This window comes from Sodiomyces alcalophilus (genome assembly GCF_042370955.1).
Source record: "Sodiomyces alcalophilus JCM 7366 unplaced genomic scaffold ACRALscaffold_7, whole genome shotgun sequence".
Lineage (NCBI taxonomy): Eukaryota > Fungi > Ascomycota > Sordariomycetes > Glomerellales > Plectosphaerellaceae > Sodiomyces > Sodiomyces alcalophilus.
Window position 1 is genome coordinate 1,343,779 of NW_027263538.1, and position 20,893 is coordinate 1,364,671.

At 58.0% G+C, this 20,893-nt stretch overlaps 8 protein-coding genes across 8 annotated transcripts; 3 read left to right on the top strand and 5 right to left on the bottom strand.

Moving 5' to 3' along the window:
* Positions 1-228: 228 nt before the first annotated feature.
* On the top strand, positions 229-1,746 carry ACRALDRAFT_1077523 (uncharacterized protein). The gene is made up of 2 exons (XM_071018654.1): positions 229-872; positions 1,012-1,746. The coding sequence occupies exons 1-2, from the start codon at positions 266-268 to the stop codon at positions 1,401-1,403; spliced, it is 999 nt and encodes a 332-aa protein (XP_070872422.1). The 5' UTR covers positions 229-265; the 3' UTR covers positions 1,404-1,746.
* Positions 1,458-2,543, bottom strand: ACRALDRAFT_1094750 (uncharacterized protein; the record flags this gene model as incomplete). Its single annotated transcript, XM_071019736.1, has 4 exons — positions 1,458-1,886; positions 1,913-2,179; positions 2,257-2,392; positions 2,428-2,543. The coding sequence occupies 4 exons, from the start codon at positions 2,541-2,543 to the stop codon at positions 1,458-1,460; spliced, it is 948 nt and encodes a 315-aa protein (XP_070872423.1).
* An 862-nt stretch (positions 2,544-3,405) lies between these two features.
* ACRALDRAFT_2029245 (uncharacterized protein) lies at positions 3,406-8,507 on the top strand (the record flags this gene model as incomplete). The annotated part of the gene is made up of 3 exons (XM_071020579.1): positions 3,406-7,555; positions 7,646-7,875; positions 7,938-8,507. 3 exons carry the CDS (start codon positions 3,406-3,408, stop codon positions 8,505-8,507), a joined length of 4,950 nt encoding a protein of 1,649 aa, XP_070872424.1.
* Positions 8,508-9,033: 526 nt separating this feature from the next.
* ACRALDRAFT_1072102 (uncharacterized protein) lies at positions 9,034-11,371 on the bottom strand (the record flags this gene model as incomplete). Its single annotated transcript, XM_071017935.1, has 2 exons — positions 9,034-10,722; positions 10,781-11,371. The coding sequence occupies 2 exons, from the start codon at positions 11,369-11,371 to the stop codon at positions 9,034-9,036; spliced, it is 2,280 nt and encodes a 759-aa protein (XP_070872425.1).
* A 268-nt stretch (positions 11,372-11,639) lies between these two features.
* Positions 11,640-13,637, bottom strand: ACRALDRAFT_1065294 (uncharacterized protein). Its single transcript, XM_071017127.1, has one exon. It carries the CDS (start codon positions 13,630-13,632, stop codon positions 11,806-11,808), a length of 1,827 nt encoding a protein of 608 aa, XP_070872426.1. The 5' UTR covers positions 13,633-13,637; the 3' UTR covers positions 11,640-11,805.
* On the bottom strand, positions 13,633-14,163 carry ACRALDRAFT_2081954 (uncharacterized protein; the record flags this gene model as incomplete). The annotated part of the gene is made up of 1 exon (XM_071022413.1): positions 13,633-14,163. A coding segment is annotated over one exon (531 nt), but the record flags the coding sequence as incomplete, so codon positions are not given.
* Positions 14,164-17,169: 3,006 nt separating this feature from the next.
* ACRALDRAFT_1082981 (uncharacterized protein) lies at positions 17,170-19,381 on the bottom strand. The gene is made up of 2 exons (XM_071019385.1): positions 19,155-19,381; positions 17,170-19,079 (listed from the first exon to the last, which is right to left on the bottom strand). Exons 1-2 carry the CDS (start codon positions 19,254-19,256, stop codon positions 17,529-17,531), a joined length of 1,653 nt encoding a protein of 550 aa, XP_070872428.1. The 5' UTR covers positions 19,257-19,381; the 3' UTR covers positions 17,170-17,528.
* A 748-nt stretch (positions 19,382-20,129) lies between these two features.
* On the top strand, positions 20,130-20,645 carry ACRALDRAFT_2073209 (uncharacterized protein; the record flags this gene model as incomplete). The annotated part of the gene is made up of 1 exon (XM_071022216.1): positions 20,130-20,645. A coding segment is annotated over one exon (516 nt), but the record flags the coding sequence as incomplete, so codon positions are not given.
* Between the last annotated feature and the right edge of the window lie 248 nt (positions 20,646-20,893).

Here is a 20,893-nt window from a genome sequence, read left to right on the forward strand (position 1 = left end):
AGAGCATCGTAGAGGGAGACTGTCCTGCTACAGTATTGTACACCCTAGCTGCACTCCCTAGAGACATCGGTGCTGGTAGGGTTGGACAGTTACAGCGTTCATCGCAAACTACCCCTATCCACCACATTCTCAAGTATATACTGTATTACATAATCAACCAAGTACCAAATTGAACCTGCTCTCAACCCGACGTCGAATCTCACTTGGCTCTCATCCCTCCCTCCATCCAGGCCATCGACATCATACCACGGAAGACGTGCCTGCCATGCAATCGTCCATCGTTGCGCAGCTCGCAGAAGCTGCCTCGGCATCACACCCCTCCCAATGGTGCCAGGGCTTCTTCCTCCTTTCAGCCGGCATCGTCCTCTCCATACAGCTGGTCCCCGAGGACGCGCGGCGGGCTCTCCTCGACTACGGGCCCCGAGCCGTACAGCCCTCGAGCAGCGGCGGCGACGACGACGCGACGGCAAAGGAAGGGCGCCCAGCGACCGCGGCCTCGGGGAACGGCCTAGAAAGTATCCTCGTCCGAGCCCTCGCGCTGCTGGGCCACACGCCGCACGCGTGGTTCCGCCATTTCTACGTCGCGTCGGTGGCGTCCTCGGCCTTTTGGGCGGGACAGTTCTTCGTGGGCGGATCGGTGCTGCGGACGCTGGCTACGTGGCAGGCCGGGCGGACGTCGTCGTCGGCGTCCCTGAGTCTGGAGCAGGTGGTGTCGGTGTGGGGCCTCATGGCGCTGCAGGGGGTGAGGAGACTTTACGAATGTACGGTCGTCATGAGGCCTTCGGCGCAGTCCAAGATGCTGTCGATCCATTGGTTGCTGGGATTGGCCTTCTACTTGAACATGGGAATCGCCGTATGGGTTGAGGGATCTCGTATGTGATTTCTTCTCTTCCTATTCTTTTCCTATTTTTTCCTTTCTTTGTCGTTTCTTTCTTTTCTTTTTTCCTTTTTTTATCTCTCCGGGTGCTACACTCTTGTTCCCGTCTGGCTGACTAGCCCCTTTCCCCTTAGATTCGATCCTGGATCCCCCAACCCACCTAGACACCATGTCTCTACTGTCCCCTGGTCGCATTCTGGGTTTGTTCCTCTTCGGGTTCGGCTGGTGGCAGCAATATGCATGCCACACGTATTTGGCCAGCCTCAAGAAGTACACGCTACCGGACCAAGGCATGTTTCGGCATATTGTATGCGCTCACTACACCTGCGAGTGCCTCATCTACCTCGGACTCGCCATGGTCGCTGCCCCGCCGGGACAGTGGCGTAACCGGACGTTGTGGTGCGGGCTCATATTCATCGCGGTCAATCTCGGCAGCACGGCCAACGGCACCAAGAAGTGGTATGCACAAAAGTTTGGGGCCGACAAGGTCGCGGGTAGATGGAGGATGATCCCGTATGTCTTTTAGAAAAGGCTCACTCGAGCCCAAGACGGCCCAAAAAAAAGAAAAAAAAGGCGCTTCTCATCGTCGTGGCATTCCGAGTAAAGAAAACTTGGATCCGAGCTTGGTCACTTTCATCACATCGCGATAGGTCAGGCTAGTGCGCGTCCCCCGCACATTGCGGCCGCCAGTAAAGATATCCGGAGACCGTAGGAGGTCCCAGTTGGCCACCGTCTCGACAGATAGGTCCACGTCCTCCTCAATGTCGGCAATGCCATGTAGGTAGTCGGTGTATAGGGAGTCGGTGGTGATGAGGAGGCTCCGCGGTTCTTGTAAGATCCTCCAGGCGGGCTCTGGGTCGAGGGCCCCGTCCTCCTTGCTCCGATAGAGGTTCAGGCAGAGGCTGGCGCCGAGGCTGACAGTGCAGACGACGGGGTGGTATGCGGGTCCGTCCTGTTGCATCACAATGAGCATGCTGCTGGGAGAAGGAAGCGAACCTACCCGCGTGTACTCGCCTTGTGTGGCATGATGCCAACTCCGGGCGGATATTCGTTGATCAGGACATGGTTCGGTCGCTGATGCGGGCTTTCGGAGAATATGTTGCCGGAGGAGGCGGCGGCATCGGCATCGGCGTCGGAGTCGAGATGGGCCCGTGTGAGGGATAGAATGCGAGGTACGATGGGAGATTCGAGCCAGGGAGGTAACGGGGCATCGATGAGTTTGTTCTGGACGAGATCGGAGGGCCAAGTCTGTAGGCGTCGGTGGGTGAGCTGCTTCCAGCGGGGTTTGGGGGCCTCTGCGATCTGTGATGATTTTCCACGAGGGTCAGCCGAGTTTACGTGGAAGTGTGACTAGGCTGGAAAGACCAAAAGGAAGCCACCTTTCGTAGAATGTTGGCTTCCTCTTCGACCGAGATGAAATCGGGAATATAAAAGGCGGCAGGCGGCAAACGAGCGACCAAGGCATCGTCGAGAGTTTCGGGTAGTCGGACGGATCCGCCTTCGGAAGCCATGTCTCTCGGGTTGGGATGTAATGTGTATATATTTTGTACGTTGTAGGTGTAACGCTAGCTGTGTTGTTGGGAAGACGGCTGGTATAGACGTGCCTCGTATAGACCGAATGCGATGTCTCGAGATGTTCTAGTGAGTTGAGGCTATGGAGCAGCATGAATCCGGTCTCTCCACAGTGTTATCAAAAAGTGTGGAATGGCTTTATACAGTACGGGCACAATCGCCAAAGGTACCTCGGAACTTCGTACAGGCGATAGAATGAGCCAATGATAGGCGGGTACGGTGCAAAGTATACTGGAAGTACTTTATGTACGGATACATGCATCTCTACCTCGGATTGTCCTTGGTCGCAAGCACAGTACAGTACGGAAACTTGTACCTCATTTGATACCAGTACCTTCCCACTCCACTTCCCCTATTTACCTGTTTCCTTACGTGTCCAATAGCATCTTGCGACAACTTTAACAGGCCCCTCCCGGGTCGGTCCTGCCCCCCCACGGCATAGACTCTGTGGCCAATCATATCCATGGCGGTCAGACTTGGTGAGATGGGGACCTGGCTTTTGAAGACTTGCACTCACGCAACACCGGACTTGGACCCAGAACCAATCCTTGCTTTCCCACCCCCAAAAGAAGGCATCATCACCATTCATCCATTTTGAGCCTCCATTTTAGCATCATCTCCGCCAAAACAACGAAATCCAACGACCTATCCGATTCTCTCACCCGATTTTTCGTATCGAGTATCGATTTTCTTCTTTTAGGACATTTCTTCTCCATTTTCTTTTTACGACGCACACCCATCGCCCCGTGTTCCTGCGACCGACCGTGTCGACTACGAGAAGGGGGGAATAGGTCTCACGATTACTTACTTTTCCGGTGGCGACCGACAACAAAAATCATCAGCGACCATCCGGCCACTCGCCCGAGTCAATTGTGCGGCTCTGTCAACCCCCTCGACTGTGGCCGGCTCGTGGCCAGGATGGTGTTAGCAAGCGTGTCGACCCTCAGATAAATGCTATGGATGCGCAGAATGCTCCCGGGTCCGACAAGACGAAGCCTTCTGCTGCTTCTCCCACCCGGGCTGGTGGCCTCCAACCCGACGATGGGCAGATCAAAAAGAATAAGAACAGTGAAGGCACCACCGCCACTACTAACCATGACCCTGCTGTGAAGACCACCGCTAGCACCAGTACCAGTACCAACACCACCACCGCCGTAAAGAACACCGAAGAGTCCGTCGGCCCGGCCGAACAGCCTCGATCCTCTCACCTTGATGCCAAGTCTACTCCTGACCTAACCGTTCGTGATACGACTACAGCTGCCGACAACAGCCTTGACTCTGCCCACGGCGATCGCGACTCGGACGCGGAAACCATCGTGCTGCCGGGGAAGGATGGATACTCGCCCTCTAAAGCCCGGAAAGTGAAGCATGAAGAAGACGGCAGCGATGGCGGCGGCGCACAGGATTCTCGAAAAAAATTACGTGAGATTGTGGATGCGAAAGACGGGAAACACCCTGACAAGAGCCCCTCACGTGGTCTCGACAAGCCGCGATTAGGTCATGGTCTACTACCGGAGAAGAGACATCTCGAAAAGGTTGCAAAAGCCCAGGATGCATCGAGCGGCCTGAGTTCGGCCCCAGCCTCGCCTCCAGACCACCGCCGACCCCGCCGTCGTACCGTCCACGACTCAGACTCCGATTCCGATCCCAAACATCATCGGATCCGCAAGCCTTCTGCTGACAAGGCGCGTGCCAAATCCACTGACCAGGTCTTGTCGTCTCAAAAACGCAAGGCCTACCGGACAGAATCTGGAGATGACGCTGAAGATCAGAAATCCGCTCGACGACGCCGCCTTGATGATCGGGGTGACTGGGTTGCCAAAGACGAAAAAAGATCTTCTAGCAAGGACGGCAAGAGTTCCCATAGGGATCATCACAAACCGACAACAACAACAACATCCTCGAAACCATACGCCGATAACAGCAAACAGAGATCCGTATCCCCCCCAGGCCGTGCACATCGACGCAGCGCATCCACCCAAGTGTCATCGCAGCCCTCGTCCAACGGCGTGGCCCAGAAGAAGAAACGCCTTCCGCCCCCTCTGCGTTCCACCGAATATTATTCGGACGAGTCTTCGGCCGCCGGTGGGAGCCCTCACCCCCGCAGCGTAAAGTCACGAAAGCTCTCCACCCCCGCTGCAGCCGACGCCAACCCTTCCCCCGCCAAGCCACCTGTATCCAAGAAGCACGTCGACGCCCATGGCCAGACTCCCCTCGCGCGAGCCTGTAACAAAGGCGAATACGAGGTGGCGAAACAAAGGCTGGCCGAGCGACCGGAGGACCTGAATATCGCCGATTATGCCGGAAATACCCCGCTTCAGAGTGCTGCGATTCATGGTTATGAGGACATTGTCAAGCTTCTCATCGACGCGGGATGCAACCTGGACTGTGTCAACGAGATCAAAGACACTCCGCTGCTGGACGCCGTCGACAACGGGCATTTGGGCGTGGTCAAGCTGCTCCTCGACGCCGGCGTCAATCCGCGCAAGGCCAATCTGGAAGGAGAGGAGCCGTTGGATCGTGTCAACGACGAATTCGAGAATGCCGACGAGATCCGCGCCGCCCTACTCGAAGCCAAGCAGAGACACGCCGAAGTTCGACGGACGTCCGAAGATCACCACCCCACCGATGTGAACGATAATCGGTCATCCAACGGGCCCGAGAGCCCCCGTCATTCCCCCGGGGCCACCAGCCTGAGTCGGCGACCCACGGCGAGCCGCGCCACCAAGACTAGCAATCACCATCTCTACCTCAATCTCGATGCGAAGACCTTGCGGGCCGCCGCCGCCCGAGGCGACGAGGAGACGGTCACCAGGGTGCTGCAGGTGAGGGACAACTGCGACGACCCCGCAGCCATGGTGGCGGCCGCCCGAGGCGGCCATGAGGTCGTCCTCCAGCTGCTTCTGGCACTGGGTGGCGCAAACCCAGACCCGCCGCCCGTACGCGGCATGGCGCAGGAGGTCGGCACTCCTATGTTGGCAGCGATTGGCCAGGAGAACATCAATGTCATTCAGCTATTGCTCAGCCAGCAAAACTTTGATCCCACCCGCCGCTTCCGAGGGGAATATTACTTTGAAATCGCCAGACGCCGCCAGGGGACCAACTGGAAGGAGGAAGAACAGCTCCTCAAAAATTCTTTCGACGCCCACAGGAAAGCACAGCGCGAAAACAAAACCAAATCCCCCGGCAGGCGAGAACGTGACAGAGCACAAGAGCGGGAGGCGAAGCGAGCCGGCCGAGCAATGGGTAAGGAGGAGCCGCGATCCGGTCACCGGAACCACCCGGGGAGCCCATCGAGAGAAACCGAGCCGAAGAAACTGTCCATATCGGGACGGGGTGCTGTTGACAGGCCCAAAGAGGGCCGCAAGTCCGACTCGTCCTCCCACCACGAAGATCAAGCGTCGTCTCCTAAACGTGCCGCCAGCAGGGCCAAGAAGGATGAACGGGCTGCCGCGACGGCTGCGTCTGACGGCGAATCCTCTCCAGCGGCTTCGCGGAAATCTCTTGCCAAAGCCAAAAAGACCGACTCCGACGTGGCGGGCCTCTCGTCCGAAGGTGAGACGGTAAAGCCGCGTCGAAAGCTGGTATCCAAGGGTGAGCTCAGGGAAGAGAGGGAGAAGCAACGGCGGGCGAGCATAATGTCCAGTGCGTCGTCCCTCAAAGATCACCCGTCCAGTCCGCGCGAATCCAAGCACGACGATCACGTCGACAAACCCAAGGGCGAGCGGGTCTCCGAGAAGTATCACGACAGGACCAAGGCGATCAAGAGGGATGAATCCAGGGACAACAAACTCTCGGTATCGACGGAACACAGCACCAAGCGACACCGGTCTAGCGTCTCGCCGTTGCACCCAGGGACCAGCGAAAAAGACGGCACCGAAGCCCCTGCGAAGAGGAGGCGGCTCGATGCCGAAGGGAAGGAACGGCGACCCAAGGCTTCCGATTCGGCGGATGGCCCTTCGAAACCAGCTCGCGAAGTGCCGTCGAAACCAAAGTCGGCGCCGCGGGATGTCGACGACGCCGGCCGAAAGCAGTTACACCAGTCCGGCGCCGGGGCTTCCGACTCCCAGGGGAACGAAGCGGCAAAGTCGAATACCGGAGACAAGCCGAGCATACAGGTCAAGTCGGAGGATGCAGACGTCGAGATGCCGGATGTCCCTACCACGGCCAAGCGCGCGGAGGAGTCGGAAGAGCGCACACAGCGAGAACGACAGGAGGAAAAGAAGAAGCGACGCGAGGCCGAAGCCGAGGAGGCGCGGCGAAACGACGAGGCGCAAAGGGAACGCGTGGCCGAGAAGAAGCGACGAGAAGAGCAGGAAACCAAACGTCGCGAGGAAGAGCGACGGCGGCGGCACGAAGCTGAAGAACAGGAGAGGAAGCGCAAGGCTGCGGAGGAAGAGGAGGAGGAGAAGAAGAGGAGGGAAAGGGAACGGAAGCGGTTGGAAGAAGAGGAGCGGGAGAGGAAGCGGCGCGAGGAAGAGAAGAGGCAGGAGGAGGAGAAGAGGCGGGTTGAGGAGAAGAGGCGAGCTGAGGAAAAGAGGCGGGCTGAAGAGGAGAAGCGAGCTGAGGAAAAGAAACGAGCTGAAGAAAAGAGGCGGGCTGAAGAGGAGAAGAGGCAGGCTGAAGAAAAGAGGCGGGCCGAAGAGGAGGAAAAGGAACGCAAGCGAAAGGAAGAGGAGGACCAGCGTCAGCGTCAGCGCCAAGAAGAAGAACGCCTGCGTCGGGAACAGCTCGAACGCGAAGCGGCTGAAAAGGCTCGGCGCCAACGCGAGGACGAGGAACGCAAAGAACGCGAGCATCGCGAGCGTGTCAAGCGGGAAGAAGAGGCCGAACGTCGAGCTGCGCACGAAGAGGCGATGCGACAGGTGCGCGAGGAACAGGAACGAAAGGAGCGTGTGGCTAAGCTGCCCGCGCTTCTCCGCTGGCTTGTCGGCTGCCCCAACCCGCAGGTTCGTTCGCTGGCCGAGAGGTTCGCCGTCGTGCATGGTGTCCGATTCGACACGATCCGAGCCGAGACGAGCGGGACACCCGAGGGTCGGGAGCAGTGGGTTTTGAACATACAAGTGGCGCTGCTGCTGGGGATCAAGGATTTGGAGCTGGCCAAATGTGAGTGGAGCGAGCGCCTGGATGTCTATGCGATGGATCAATCCGATCACGTTGCTCTGGAGAGATATTTTCTGACGTTTTGTATTCCAGACACCACCTGGGAGCGCGTGCCCGCGTCCAAAGTGGCGAAACAGGTCATCTGGGCGCTTGAACAGGACCGTTACGCCCTGACTCGGAAGCCGCTCCGCGACCTCGGACGCAGCCTTCCGGATTATTATGGCGCTGGCCAGGACCCGGACAGGATTGACCACGAGATCATGATAAGGCTTCGCCGAGAAGCCCAAGAGAAGTTTATGGGGATGGACATGTTCTTTGTCAAGGTGAGAGATGTCCAGTTCAGCGGTGCCAAGGATCCAGCCAGCTGACATTGGATATCAACCAGGTGTCGGATTTGATGCACGTTATTCCCAACTATGCGCACCTGCGAGACCTCAGGGTGAGCGTGGCATACAAGGAGGTGCCCGAAAGCGAAGCGCATTGGCTTGCGTTCCAACTGCCACAAAAGTGGAAGCAGGACCCGGACGCAGACCGGTTTCACGGATTCGCTCCCCGGCACAAATACTACGTCAACGGGGTCATGGTGGGAGAAGAGATGCCCGGGTTCTCGGCGGTCAGCAGGGAACCGTTCCCGGAGAGGCGGGTGCCCCGGAGAGGGTTGATACAGGTTTTCCCCGACGATCCGGATTACGCGAAGGTGTGCAGGGAGCAGGGACTCGAACATTATTTGACCGACAAGACGACGACCCCGTCTCTCGCTAACGGGGCTCACCCGTCGCCCATCGGCACGATCAACGAAGCGGAGAAGGGCCCCGACGCAAGCGCCGGTCATGACCAACCTAGTACGGCTGCAGCGGCATCGGTGGGTGCATCGGCAGTTGGCCCGTCGGGGGACGCGCAGCCCCTGGTGAACGGGGTGCACGGAGTTGGTGCCGGCGATACTCTTATGCGTTGAACGATGTGCATGACGACCATTCACTCACTTGCCACCTACCCGACCTACACGAATATCCGTAATGGTCCAGGATACACCATACTACGGGGGTCCCTCTATGCCGTCGTCTGGACCAGGCTGGGACTCTTGCGACTATCACACACTACCTTGTTTTTCTTTGTCGATCTATAGATATCGTTCATGTTAATTCGAGGCAACCGGAGGTCAGTATGAGGAGAGGAAAGTGGATGATGGGCATTATGGGGGATTGGTCGTGGTTGGGCTCTGCACTTGGATGGCGACGGTCGGCACCTTTAGCATCACCAAAGGGGGGCGTTTGCTAAGTTGTGTATGTATGAGTTTGATGAGAAGGCAAGGCAGGGCAAGCTTGGCGAGCACTTGGCCAGGCCTGGTTTTTATACTAGTCAGTCCGAGATGGGATTCAGGCTGTCCCGTCGGGATAGACGGCGAAATTCACAGTAATATGTTATGTCTGGATATGAAGTAATACGTGTCACAGATACCCAGGGATCAACACCTCTCTACTCTACAGACTGGCGCAAAACTCTCTCATGACTCGCACCAACGTGGCGCTCACCGTCTCGACAGACTTGACATCAACCCACTCCTTGGAATGGAGGCCATGGCCCTTGGGCCCGTACACCACGGCTGGTATACCCTTGGCAGCAAGCAGCGCGCAGTCTGTCCAGAAGGAAACGGGCCTGACCACGGCGACATTACCCGAAACAGACTCATGCGCGCGCCTCACAAGCTGGACGATGGGTTCCGACTCCGAGACCGCGAACGGCGGCCGGAAGAACGTAACCTTAACATCGTACTCCAACTCGGGACCCTCCACCTCCCCCGCGGCGCGCCGCAGCAGTTCCCGGACCTCGCTCTCCACGGACCCCGCCGTCTCCCCGACCACGGTCCTCCTCTCCAACACAACGGTGCATTTTGCAGGGTACGACGCCGGTTCCTCTCCGCCGCGCACCATGGAGGCGTGCACGCTAGGCGGGCCGAGGACGGGGTCGTCCCTCGCCCCGGCGACCAGGGCGGCGGAATACCGCGCCAGCTCGACGAGGAAGTAGCCCGCGCGCGTGATGGCGTCGACGCCCAGGTCGAAGCGGGACCCGTGGGCCGCGACGCCGTGTATGTCGACTTGGACCCATGCGAAGCCGCGGTGGGCGTGGGCGAGGGTTTCGTCGGTGGGTTCGCAGACGATCGCCGCGTCGGCGCGCCAGCCTGCTGCTAGGACCTGTTCGGTGCCGATGCTTAGGTCTTCTTCGTCCGCTACGGCTGCGAGGATCACGTCGCCTGCCATGGGGTCCTTTTTGGCTTCCGCCAGAGCAGCGAGAGAGGCGGCCAGGCCGCTTTTCATGTCGGCGGAGCCGCGTCCGTAGAGTTTGCCGTTGCGGATCTCGCCGCTGAAGGGGTCCCCTTGGTAACTTGCCGTGGTGACGGTGTCGATGTGGCCGTTGAACATGAGGGTTTTCCCGCCGCCGGTGCCGCGGACGACTCCTACCACCGAGGGCCGTCCGGGGGTTGGTTCGATCCAGTGCGTTTCGATGTCGCGGTGTTCTAGCCAGGCGGCGATGTATTGGGCGATTTCCGTCTCGCCGGGGCCTGTGACTGTTCCTCCTGCTGTCCCGGGGACGGCCGAGTTGATGCGTACTAGCGCTTGCGTGAGGGATACGGCGTCCTCGAGGGTCACGTCGCGGGGGGTCGGGTAGGCTCTGCGTCCTTCGGTGCACAGAAGCACAACGGTGGTGTCACGGGTAAGGTTGAGACGTTCCCGGTCGTGGGGGGTCGAGGCCAAGCGACGGAGGGCAGCCAAGGTAGCGGCGCCGCACGGTCCGGCCAGGATACCGGATGATTCTAATTCCTGGACGGCTCGGTGCGACTCGTAGTCGCTCACGGTGACGCTGGCGTCGACGCCTTGCTGGAGCAACGGCCACGCGATGCTGGACACGGTGCCGGCCTCCATGCCGTTCATGATGGTGTGGGACGTCTGGATCACGTCGGGCGAGCCCCTGGAGAGACTCTTCCAGAGGCAGGCGGCGGTGTCGGGCTCGACGGTGACGACTTTGGTGTTCTTACCCGGCGACTTGTAATGCGCCACCACGGCTTGGGCGAAGGAGCCTACGCCGACTGGTGAGATGACCACGTCGGGGTGGCTGTTGAGTAGCTGCTCATCGACCTCTTTCAGCATGGTCTGGTATCCTTGGACGATCCACTGTTCCCTTGTCAGTATAGGATGGTTCGGGAGAAAGGGGAAACGTCGACCGACGCACGTTCGGAATCTCCTCATATCCCGAAAAGGCCGTATCCTGCACCAACACGCCGCCGGCCGCCTCCGCATCCCGGGACGACCTCAGCACGCTATCATCATAAGTATCGTCTATCTGCACCACATCGGCCCCTTCGCTTTTGATCAGCTCGACAGTGGTCGAGGGAAGCGCTCTGGGAACATAAATGGAGACCTGGGCGCCTAGAATGGATCCCATCCGGGCCACTGCTCGGCCATGGTTCCCTTCGGTGGCAGCGAACAACCGGATACCCTTCTCACTGGTGGCCTTCTTGACGTCCTGTAAGGGTGTCGACAGACACAATCCCAATCTCTGCACGACGGCCCTGAACGTGCCCCACGAGGCGCCGAGGATCTTGAACGAAGGGAGACCGAACCGATCAGTCTCGTCCTTTACGTAGACGGCCTTGACGCCTAGCTCGCGCGCGACGGAGTCTAGGGAGACGAGCCTGGTTTGGGAGTAGCCGGGGAGCTGCGTGTGGAACGATTCGACGCCGACTTCGCCATCGGAACTGTCAGGACTGTATGTCCAGTGACGAGCGGCGGAGTTGTGGTATACCGGGCGGCGGACAGACATGACGATGTGTTGTTGCGGGAGGGTTTACGAAGGCGCTGATGTTGACTGACGTTGGACAGGCGCTAAATCGATGAGCGTGGAGATGGTTCGAGTTTATGGGCCGGCCTTTCAACTTGCAGCGGGCTTCTCGGATTTGAAGCGCCCTATTCGCAGTCTCTTTGCGCCCCATCTTTAACAAGACCTGCCTCATCACGTTAGTCTCCCTGTACGACAGCGCATCTCGACGATCCATACCTTGTGAACAAATGCAACCCCCCCGAACATCAACCAGAAGGACAAATAAAACTCAATATCGCTAATCTAGTTAATTCTCCCCATCTTAGCTTTTATTGATTTCACCCACCAGGAACCCGTCCGTGTAGTGATACACTTATACCGGTACAACCCATGGCCAAGGTATAGCTACTCTCGACAGTATGAACAAAGTAAACCTTTTATCCCACGCGGTTTCGAAGACCGCTAGTCCGTCCAAACCCCGGAATCCATTTGCGCCGGGAGCTATTATTCCCCCCGGCATGTAAACTCGCGCCCCCATCGTTCGTCCCTTCAGCAGACACCGGGGCCCCATCCCCTCCCGAAGGACCCATCGCTGCAGGTGTCGTGGGTGTCGATGGCGACGGTGATGGTCCCCCATCGAACACAGGCGCGCCTTCCGAGTCCATAACGCTGCTCCTCCGCCGCTGCGGCTGTCGCTGGATCGGCGGAGGAGTGGCGCCCAGCGCACGGTTGTCGTCGTCCGCCGTCACCATGTTGCGGTGGATCCAAGACGGCGTGCCGCACGTCACATGGCCGTCTGCGTCGCCTGACGCCGCCGGGTCGGTGGCGGCGGTGACTTTGTCGGCCACAGGGCTGGGCTGGTTGGGAGATGGCGCTGAGCCCGTGCCGCCGAGAGATCGACGCCAGAGGCTGTTGATCCTTCGACTGCGCGGCGTCGAGTTGGACGTAGCAGGTCGCGATGGGGGCGGGTATGCGCGACTGTTTGCCTGTTTTGAATTCGACGACGCCGCCGCCGCCGTCTGTGACAATGAGAGACGCGCGGGTCTGTTCCGGCCATCTTCACTATTGCGCCGAACGGCTCGGATAAAAGTGTTTCGCAGCTTGCTGTTCGTACTCACATTCGCAGTCGCTGTCGTACTCGCACCTGCACCCGCACTCTCCCCTTGTCCTGGTTTGGCTGTCTCTGCGGCGCAGGCAGACCCGGTCTGCGCATGTAAGCTCGATCTCCTGTTAGGAGGCGGAGGTGCCACGCCCGGGCCGAAAAGTGCTTGCTGAATGGGTACCAGGTCGGCCAGGGGATCAGGCCAGACCAAAGGAGCGCCATCAGGCCCCGCCTCCTCGGACGAAGACGGACCGGGACCGACCATAGCACGGGTTTTCCAGCCCGCGGCATTGGCCGGGAATCCGAAGAGGTCCGGGGACACTCGGCCGCTGCGTCGTTTCGTATCCTTTCCTTGCTGGAGCCAGATATCCAGGCTCGACTCGAGGGATTGGATCGAGGCGCCATCGTCGTCATCGTCGTCGTCATCCGAGTCCCACGCATTACCTCGGCCGCCGAACGACACTGTCGTCTCATCGGCCGATCGAGGCCGTGCTTGTGACAGCATCATCCGGTCGTTGAAGTAACTACCGTTGCCCACGAGGTTTCTTCTTTTCGTACCGGGGGGGGAATTCGACTGGGGATGAGAAACGGCAACGCCGCCACTGTCTTCCCGCGTCGAGTCGTGCGCCCTGCCCGTGCCGTCTGCTGGTCGGGCATCGGGGACGGCGCAGGACGGCTGCGCGAGGGTGTCGGTCGAGTGGGACGTCTCGAAGCGTCTCAGGGTAGACGTGGAGATGGTGTCGGGTGTCGGGGGCAGGCCCTGGTCGAACTGACGGTGGCCACTCGGCGGCGTATCGGTATGCACCCTCCGAAGGGCGTCCCGCTTTTCAAGCTTGTGCTTGGCCTGAGACTGGGAGTGCGGGATCCGCTGCGGCCTTCCGGGACTGGTCGATTCGCCCTGCAGAGATCGGTCCAGCCGTTCGATTCGCTGCAGGGGAGAGCGCTCGACAATGTCGTTGATGGACTGGAACCGGCCACCGCTGCTCGTTCGGCTCACAGAGCCTGATCTGGACGCCCGGCGGGGGGCGGCCGCTTTGGGCCGCGGGGTGCTTCCCCGGTCTTCGGCGTTGAAATGAATGTTGTCGTCGTCGTCAGCTGGCTGAGTCGTGTCCAAGGGGGACCGGGGCCCATTCTGGCTTCCCTTGTCGCCGTACACGCTCATGAACGAGCTTTCGCTGAGGACACTGAGACTCGGGCTCATGGCGCCCGAATACCGTGCCGCGTCGATATCCGACACGCCTTCAGCCAGCAGTCTGGGCGAGCTGAGCAAGCTGGCCTGCGTACCCAGGTAGACATTGCGTAGATTGGCCGTGTTCTCAGTATGGTCGGAGAGAAAGCTGGGCATCCGGTTCACGGTCCTGGCTTCGTCGGCCAGCCGGTGCCGGTCGGCCGGCTTCTCGTTGGCCGGTGCGCTGAGAGCCGCCTTGATCTCCTCCAAATTGATATAGCCGCTGGCCTCGACGTGTCTCACCATTTCCCGTTCCTCGATGAGTTTCTCCACCTGCGCCTCCAGAAGGATGATCATTTGGACGGCTTCCTGTACGGCCTTGTCCCGTTTTTCCAGCTCCTCCAGAAGCTTATCGTTGATATCCCCCATCTGTCGCTTCTCGGTTTCGAGCGACTCGACGCGTTCCTCGAGGGCATTTTGTCGTTCGCGGCGGTGAAAGAGCTCGAGCTTGAGGTCGAAATTTTGCTTGTGCAGCGTCGAAACGGTCTGCGTGGGACTTTTGTGTCAGCAGGGAAATGATAGGGTGTAGGAAGCGGTGTCATGAGTGAAAGGGAATTGTGAGTACTCACGGCTTCCATCTCCTTGACGCCCATGCCTTTCTTCTTGGACGGCTCAGCAGCGCCGCTCGAGCTCAACGCCGATGCCCGGCCGTCGGAGGAACCTGGTTTGCCAGGTGAGCTGTGGGCGGTGCGTGAGCGTTCGTGTACAGAAGCGGCCATGTCCTGCCGCAAGCGTGCGATGGCATTCCTCTCGGCCTCTTCTCTCGTCCTCTGGAGACGCTCCTGCAGGAAGCTCGAGACGGCGCTTTGTCCTTGGGCTTCCTGGGTCGGCCGCGGCACTACGGACTGCGGGCGTGGTGTTGTGGGCGGTTTGACGCTGGCGCTGTGATGGTATCGGTGCGAAGGGTGGGCGGCGGAGGCGGGCCGCGGAGGGGGATCGGACACGAGCCGCGAAGAGGAAGTATTTGCGGTATGGGCGGCCATGCGGACGGTGGAAGTGCTCGTCGACGATCTCGACGGGGCTCGGGGGTGGTGTGAGAGGGAACGCCTGGAGGGGCCCAACGGGTCTCGGGTGTAATTTGAGTTTGCAAACCCATCCATTTTGAAGACGGGGCCGGGAACTGGGCGATGAGGTCAAAAGGCGGTGTGTTGTGTGATGGACAGCTCCGTGATGATGGTATGGTCGTTGCCTGCTGCACAAGGGAGATGGTCAATGACCTGGTGAAACAAGATGTAGCAAGCGGGTTGTTAGGGGCGAGTGTTGAGATGTCGGCACCCGTCAATGGCGAGGACGGCGAGACATTGGGTTGATCGCCATGTGGCAGAGGCGAATCGGGATGCTTCGTCGTATTGGTCGAGGAGGGCGGGTGGTGACGATGGTGAGAGGTAGGTATGCGAAGAATCGACGGTGCTTGGTTGGTGTTGAAAGAGGGCGAGCTGACGGAGGTAGAGGCGGATCGTGAATGTCGATTGGGTGTACAATTCGAGTAGGGAAGGCAATAACGCGGTACCAATGGTGTTGAGAGGGTGAGATTGGGCTTTGGGAGGCGAAATTCCAATCAAAGAACGTTGTCCAGCAACGAGCGAGATGGTATGGGGCGGAGCAAGGACCTGTCTCAGACCTTTGCCTTTGACCCTTGTCGTTTGGGAAATAGCTGGTCTCTGGTCTCTGGTCTCTGGTCTCTGGTGTTGTATTCGTACACCAGCGTTGAGGACGACAGCCCGGAACGGTGACTAGGCACGGATGCGAGTTGATGGCGTTGGCCGGGGCTCGGAATTGATAAATAGTCGAGATTGGAATGGATCCCAACCAATATTACCGGGCAGCCCCAAGGTCGGTGATTTCGCCTAAAGGGGGTTATACGGTCATATCAGGGTAAATAAAGGCAGGCAATCAATGCCGGGAGAAGAGAGAATGAAGATGTTGGCGGGAGAATGAGGACAGATGAAGCGGTGAAGAGGAAGACGAGAGGAGGGAAGGGAGACAATGAAGGATGAGGATAACCTATAGAAGTGAAAAAGAAAGGGAAGAACGGCCGTCTCCCTCCTTATTGATCTTCACTCTGTTCCTCTTTGTTTGTTGGTCAATTGCTCCATTCAGAGCTGCGGGTTTGGACAAGGATGGAGGGAAGAAAATTATGAGAGAATGGAATTGTGCGCAGGGGTTGGTGCGTGCCTGGGCGAGGATATCACGCTGATCGACCAATTAGAGGCGGTGCATACCCTGGATTGAGGAGTGGGGAAAGCCATAGGGTGTGGCTGATGTAACTTTTGTTAGTCTGCAACGGTACGTACGTTGTACGCTAGACTATCGGGTATGTACACAATGGATTGTGAGGTGGCTACTTCGAGAGTTTTGTGGGACTAGCGCGGAAACTACGTGAAACTAGACGAAATTAGCCAGTGCGCACAAAAGTGTCGAAACATTTGACTCTCAATGTACCCGAATTTTTGTCCCGTCCTGTATAATTTGCGTACAGTTGTGTCTAGACACTGTACGTTGTACAAGTAGTGTACCTAGAGGTGCAGCCTTATGCAATGACAGGCGGAGCTAGTGACTGTCGCCGTTGTTTGGGCGGATTTAGTGGCCGACGATCATCAAACTGCCACCACTGACCGGTACCTTACAACGGTACATAAGCACGAAGAAACGCAAGACTTCTTTCTTTTGCCATCGCATTTCCTTCCCTCCTCTATCGGGTTCATATTAGTCTCCATTCAATATCTTCCTTACCATACAACTACTCCTTCCACACTCTGCAAGAGGGTCTTCGTACCTTACTAACAACATTTACAACGTACAACGTACTCGCATCCTCTTCCCCGCCAGCCCCTGCAGGCTGCGTCCCACATCATCCCACTAGGGACACTCAGTCCAATAGCGGCATTTCCCAGAGAGACGGGTGCAGGGCCGTCCTGGTTCCCGGTTTCTTGTCTTGTGCTCTGAGAACCAAAAGTACGTCGTATAGGTACATTGACTCGTATGGCTCTGCATAAATTGTCGTGGAGTTGACACCGAGACGACAAACGGAGAACTGTGACGATCTCTCCTCCATCAGCTTGGCGGTATATCTTACTCGGCCGGCCCTATCGCCCCATTGCCAACATGGCCATCATCTGGGTCAAACCTGACATCTGTGGTGCCGGGGAATCAAAAAAAAAAAAAAAAAAAGAGGAAAATGAGAGGAAAAAGAGAGAACGAAGGAAGGAAAAAACGAGACCACCAAAACAACCACCTCTAGAATACTAGAATACACTGGTTCACAACCTTCGACAATGATATCACCTGTCATTTCCATGGTCTTCCAATGTTTCAACACGAACCCTGTCGGTTTCCGAGTCAGACAAACAAACCCCTCTTCCCCATCAGTTCGTGACCCTTCTCCCCACAGACAGCGCCGCGCCAACGATTCATGCAGACGGACGAACACCATGGGCGAACATCATTCTTGTACGTTGCATCTACCGGCGGGCGGGGTTCGTCGTCATGTACGCACCGGCATCGTTCTCCTGCTCAAAGTGATTGCAGTAAGCAGCCTACAGGTAGTTCATACCGTTTGCTCCGAGCTGGCCTCCTAATCCCATACAACCAGCACCTGATATGGCCCCTTGGACTGAACCTATCACACCGAAGTGCCATGTATTTCGTGCCTCATGAAGCAACTCGCAGCATCCCCAAGATGATCCCCTCGGGTCGTCCGCCCTATGTATGTACTGCAGTTTGTCCCCTGCCTAAACGCCAATGCTACGTAGGTATCCCACGACGTAAACAAGCCCAACTTCATCCGCCACTGTAGTCCAAAGGGAAAAGAAAAGAGAAGCCGACTCGGCCTACCAGTCCATTGCAAACAGCTGATCCCGACTTTCCCCCTTGTCAGCATCATTCCCTTCACCACCCTCGTTCCCCTCCCCCTCATCGTCCTCGTAATAGTAATCATCGCTATCGATATAGCCCCGTAACTCCCTCATATTGTCCGGCGTCTCCACAATGTCGAGCCGCCAGCCGCGGTCGCCCGCAAGCTGCTCCACCTCCTGCCGCATACTCTCCACGAGCTCCAGGTCGAGCTCCAGCTCCTCCAGCTCCTCGTCCGACAGCCTCCAGTACTCGCCGCCTTCCGCCAGGGACGTCCGGCTCGCTATCATCTCCCCTTCGCCATATGCAAAGTCGTCCAGGTGGTGCCGCTCCTCCCCCGGCGGGATAGGGTCGTGGTCGCGGTGGTGCTGGTGATGATGGCGCTGGTGCTGGTGCGGCGGCTTAAGCACCGGCCCCCCCTGTCCATCGGGGCCGGGTTGACCAAGGACGTTGCGTCCACCGACAACCACGCCGCCGATATTGATAGGTTCCTGTCCGTAGAGGCCGCCCGTACCAAGGTTGGGCCGCTCGTTCTCCGCGAACAACGGGTCGTCGGGCGGCGTCTGGTGGGGCGGCCGCAATGCCGCTTCCGCCTCGGCCCGGAGCGTCTTTTGCAGACGCCACGCCGCTTCGGCGCCGGGGTCGTCCGTGTCGAGGACCAGCCGGCAGTTGATGGGGTTTGCGCTCGTCTGCTTCGGCGGGAGGAACGCCGCGTCGTTGCACAGCCGAGGCGTGTTGACGACCATCAGGTAGGCGCACGTCGTGACCTCCTTGATCCAGCCGATGCGGTCCGACTTCATCCCGGGCACGCAATGGTACTGTATCTCGATTGTCCGGTCGCGGCCCGTGAGGTCGCACAGCGTTCCGCCGTCGAGCCGCTGGACCAGGTAGCGCTGGTCGCCCTTTAGCTGGATGTCCGTCGTCGCCGTAATGGACTCTTCTCCGACGTCCGCCTGCCCTCCTTCTGGTGATTGCTGCTGCTGTCGCCGGCTGGAGACAGGCTTCGTGACCCGGCCGAGAACAAACTCCATGGTATTCGGATCGCGGACGGGAGGTTTGCCGTTCGGGATCATCGGGAGAGCATGGAATTGAACCACCTCGCGGTTGTAGCAGAAGCTATAACTCCACCAGCCGGACATGAAGTACAGACACGTGTCTTCGAGCGCACTGAGGAGCTCCCACCCGGCATCCGACGCCCGTGCCAGCTCGCGCGCTTCTTCCCGTTTGGCGAGTTCGGTCGCTGTCGCGTTCGGTGCCGTCGGCGGCTCGAAAACGGGTATTGAGCAGAGGTAGCTTTCCTCGCCAAGGTGCACCAACTCGTATGCCTCCGGGGTGCCCCCCTGCCCCTGAACGTGGCCGGAGGAACCGTCCGTCTCTTCGAAATCATCTACACCGGCTTCTCGGACCGCTCGGAGGGGATCGGACTGGGCCGAAAAGTCAGGGGAGTATGTGGGATGCGGGTTGGCAGGGTCGAGGAGAGCCTCGGCGTCATGCTTGGAGATGTAGGATTCGGAGAAGACGACCTCATACTGTGATGGCCTTGGTCAGTAAAAACCAAATACGTATGTCAATGTGTCAAATACACGGGAGAGAGTTCGGCTCACCTGGGGGTAGGCGACGAGGTCATCATGGATGCTGAAGCTGCCCTGTCGAGCGCTTGCGAGCGGCGCGGCAACGGCGAGGAGGGCCAAGTTGAACCGGCGCATGGTGCCGCGGTAAGTGAGTAACGATCTAGCTCACATAAACGGTATGGTTTTCATTAGTACATTGGCTTGAAAAAGCTCGGATTTTAGAGCGCCCGTGTCTTTTTGATGCCGCAAAGTCGTTCTCCTGCTCAAGCCCGACCAGGTGTCATCATGGAGCTGGTGGGTTGAGAGCAAGCTTACCCTCAACGGCTTGCCATGTGTCCTTTCCGAGATTCAGCCGAGATGACTAATGTATGTTTACGCTGTATGCCAATTACGTCATTTGCATTAGTCAGATCAGCACTGTCAGCTCTTACGAATATGTACACTCCGAAAACATCTGCCGAACTGGACATGAACGAGGTGTTTGAAGGTGCTGATGATTACCCCAATTCAAGACCTTCCCAATCGGACTGATGCGCTTCAGTTTGATACTAGGATTACATCGAGGAATTTCGAATGGGCAACAGGACTCTGAAAGTCCGGCACTCTTACGGCATTTAATGCTGAGTAGTCGCGGGGTGAGTACCTACGAACCAGATCGTCGACGGGGAGCTCCGAGGGAAAGGTGAGGGGAGCGCAACCTTCGTAGCGGGAGGACAACCGACCGCGTTTGGCCGTCTTTGGTTGTTGAAGTGGTATGCTCGCGCAGCTTTGCTTCGTTGCAAGCCAAAGCCCGCTGGTGCTTGAGCTTCTTGACGTCTTGCTCCGCGAGCCCCAGAGCGACTTTATCTGCAACGAAGCCATCTTGTAAGAATATGCCGTCTTTGTATGGCTCGGAACAGGATGGCGGGTGGTCAGTAGTCACTCACCCTCGCATCATTTTCTAACAAGGCAGCTAGTAAGATATTCCGACCATACCACTTGGATAGTCTGACTGTTACGACTTACTCGTATATCAACGCCGTCCGGACAGGCGCAGCGCGCCAATTTATTCATAATCTCCACGCCATCCCTAATCTTGAGGAAGACACGGAGGAGACTTGGGAGGACGGCCAGGTCGAAACGTTTCTGACTAGCCAAGTTCACGAACTCTTCGACACCGAGACTACCGTGTACGATACCCTTCGTGACATCCAGGGAAAACTGGTTCCCCGTCTCGCAGCACGCGTCCATCTCGCACTCTCGCTCCCGAACGTCGATATCAGTCGCACCCACGCCGCCGGACTGCTTTATATTAAGGGAATCTTACTTCCGTATATCGACGGTTTTTCCTTATCGAAGGTGCAAGATTATGCGCCTAAATCTGAATGGCAAGGCATCGTTGATCAAGCCGTCGCTATCGTCCAGATAGTCGGCGACCACGGTATCCTTAATAAAGACGTTAGTCCTGACAGCTTTATCGTCCAGCGTGACAGGAGCGGTTATTACGGGGTGTTCATGATTGACTTTGGTCTGGCTCGACTGCGAGGCTGGAACGAGCCGGACCGCGATTGGGCTAAAGCTAAGCTGAATGAGGACGAGGAAGTGTGTGGCGAATGGGTTCGAAAACATGAACTACCGTAGCCATTGCTATTCAAGTGTGGACGATGAACGACGACAAGAAGCTGGAACGACGAATATAGTCGTCCAAGAGAGAAGGGAAGCTGCAGCGCCCGAAAGCTCGTATATATAGTGTAGTGATCACGGTGATTGCTACCATCGCGTGGGGCCGGATC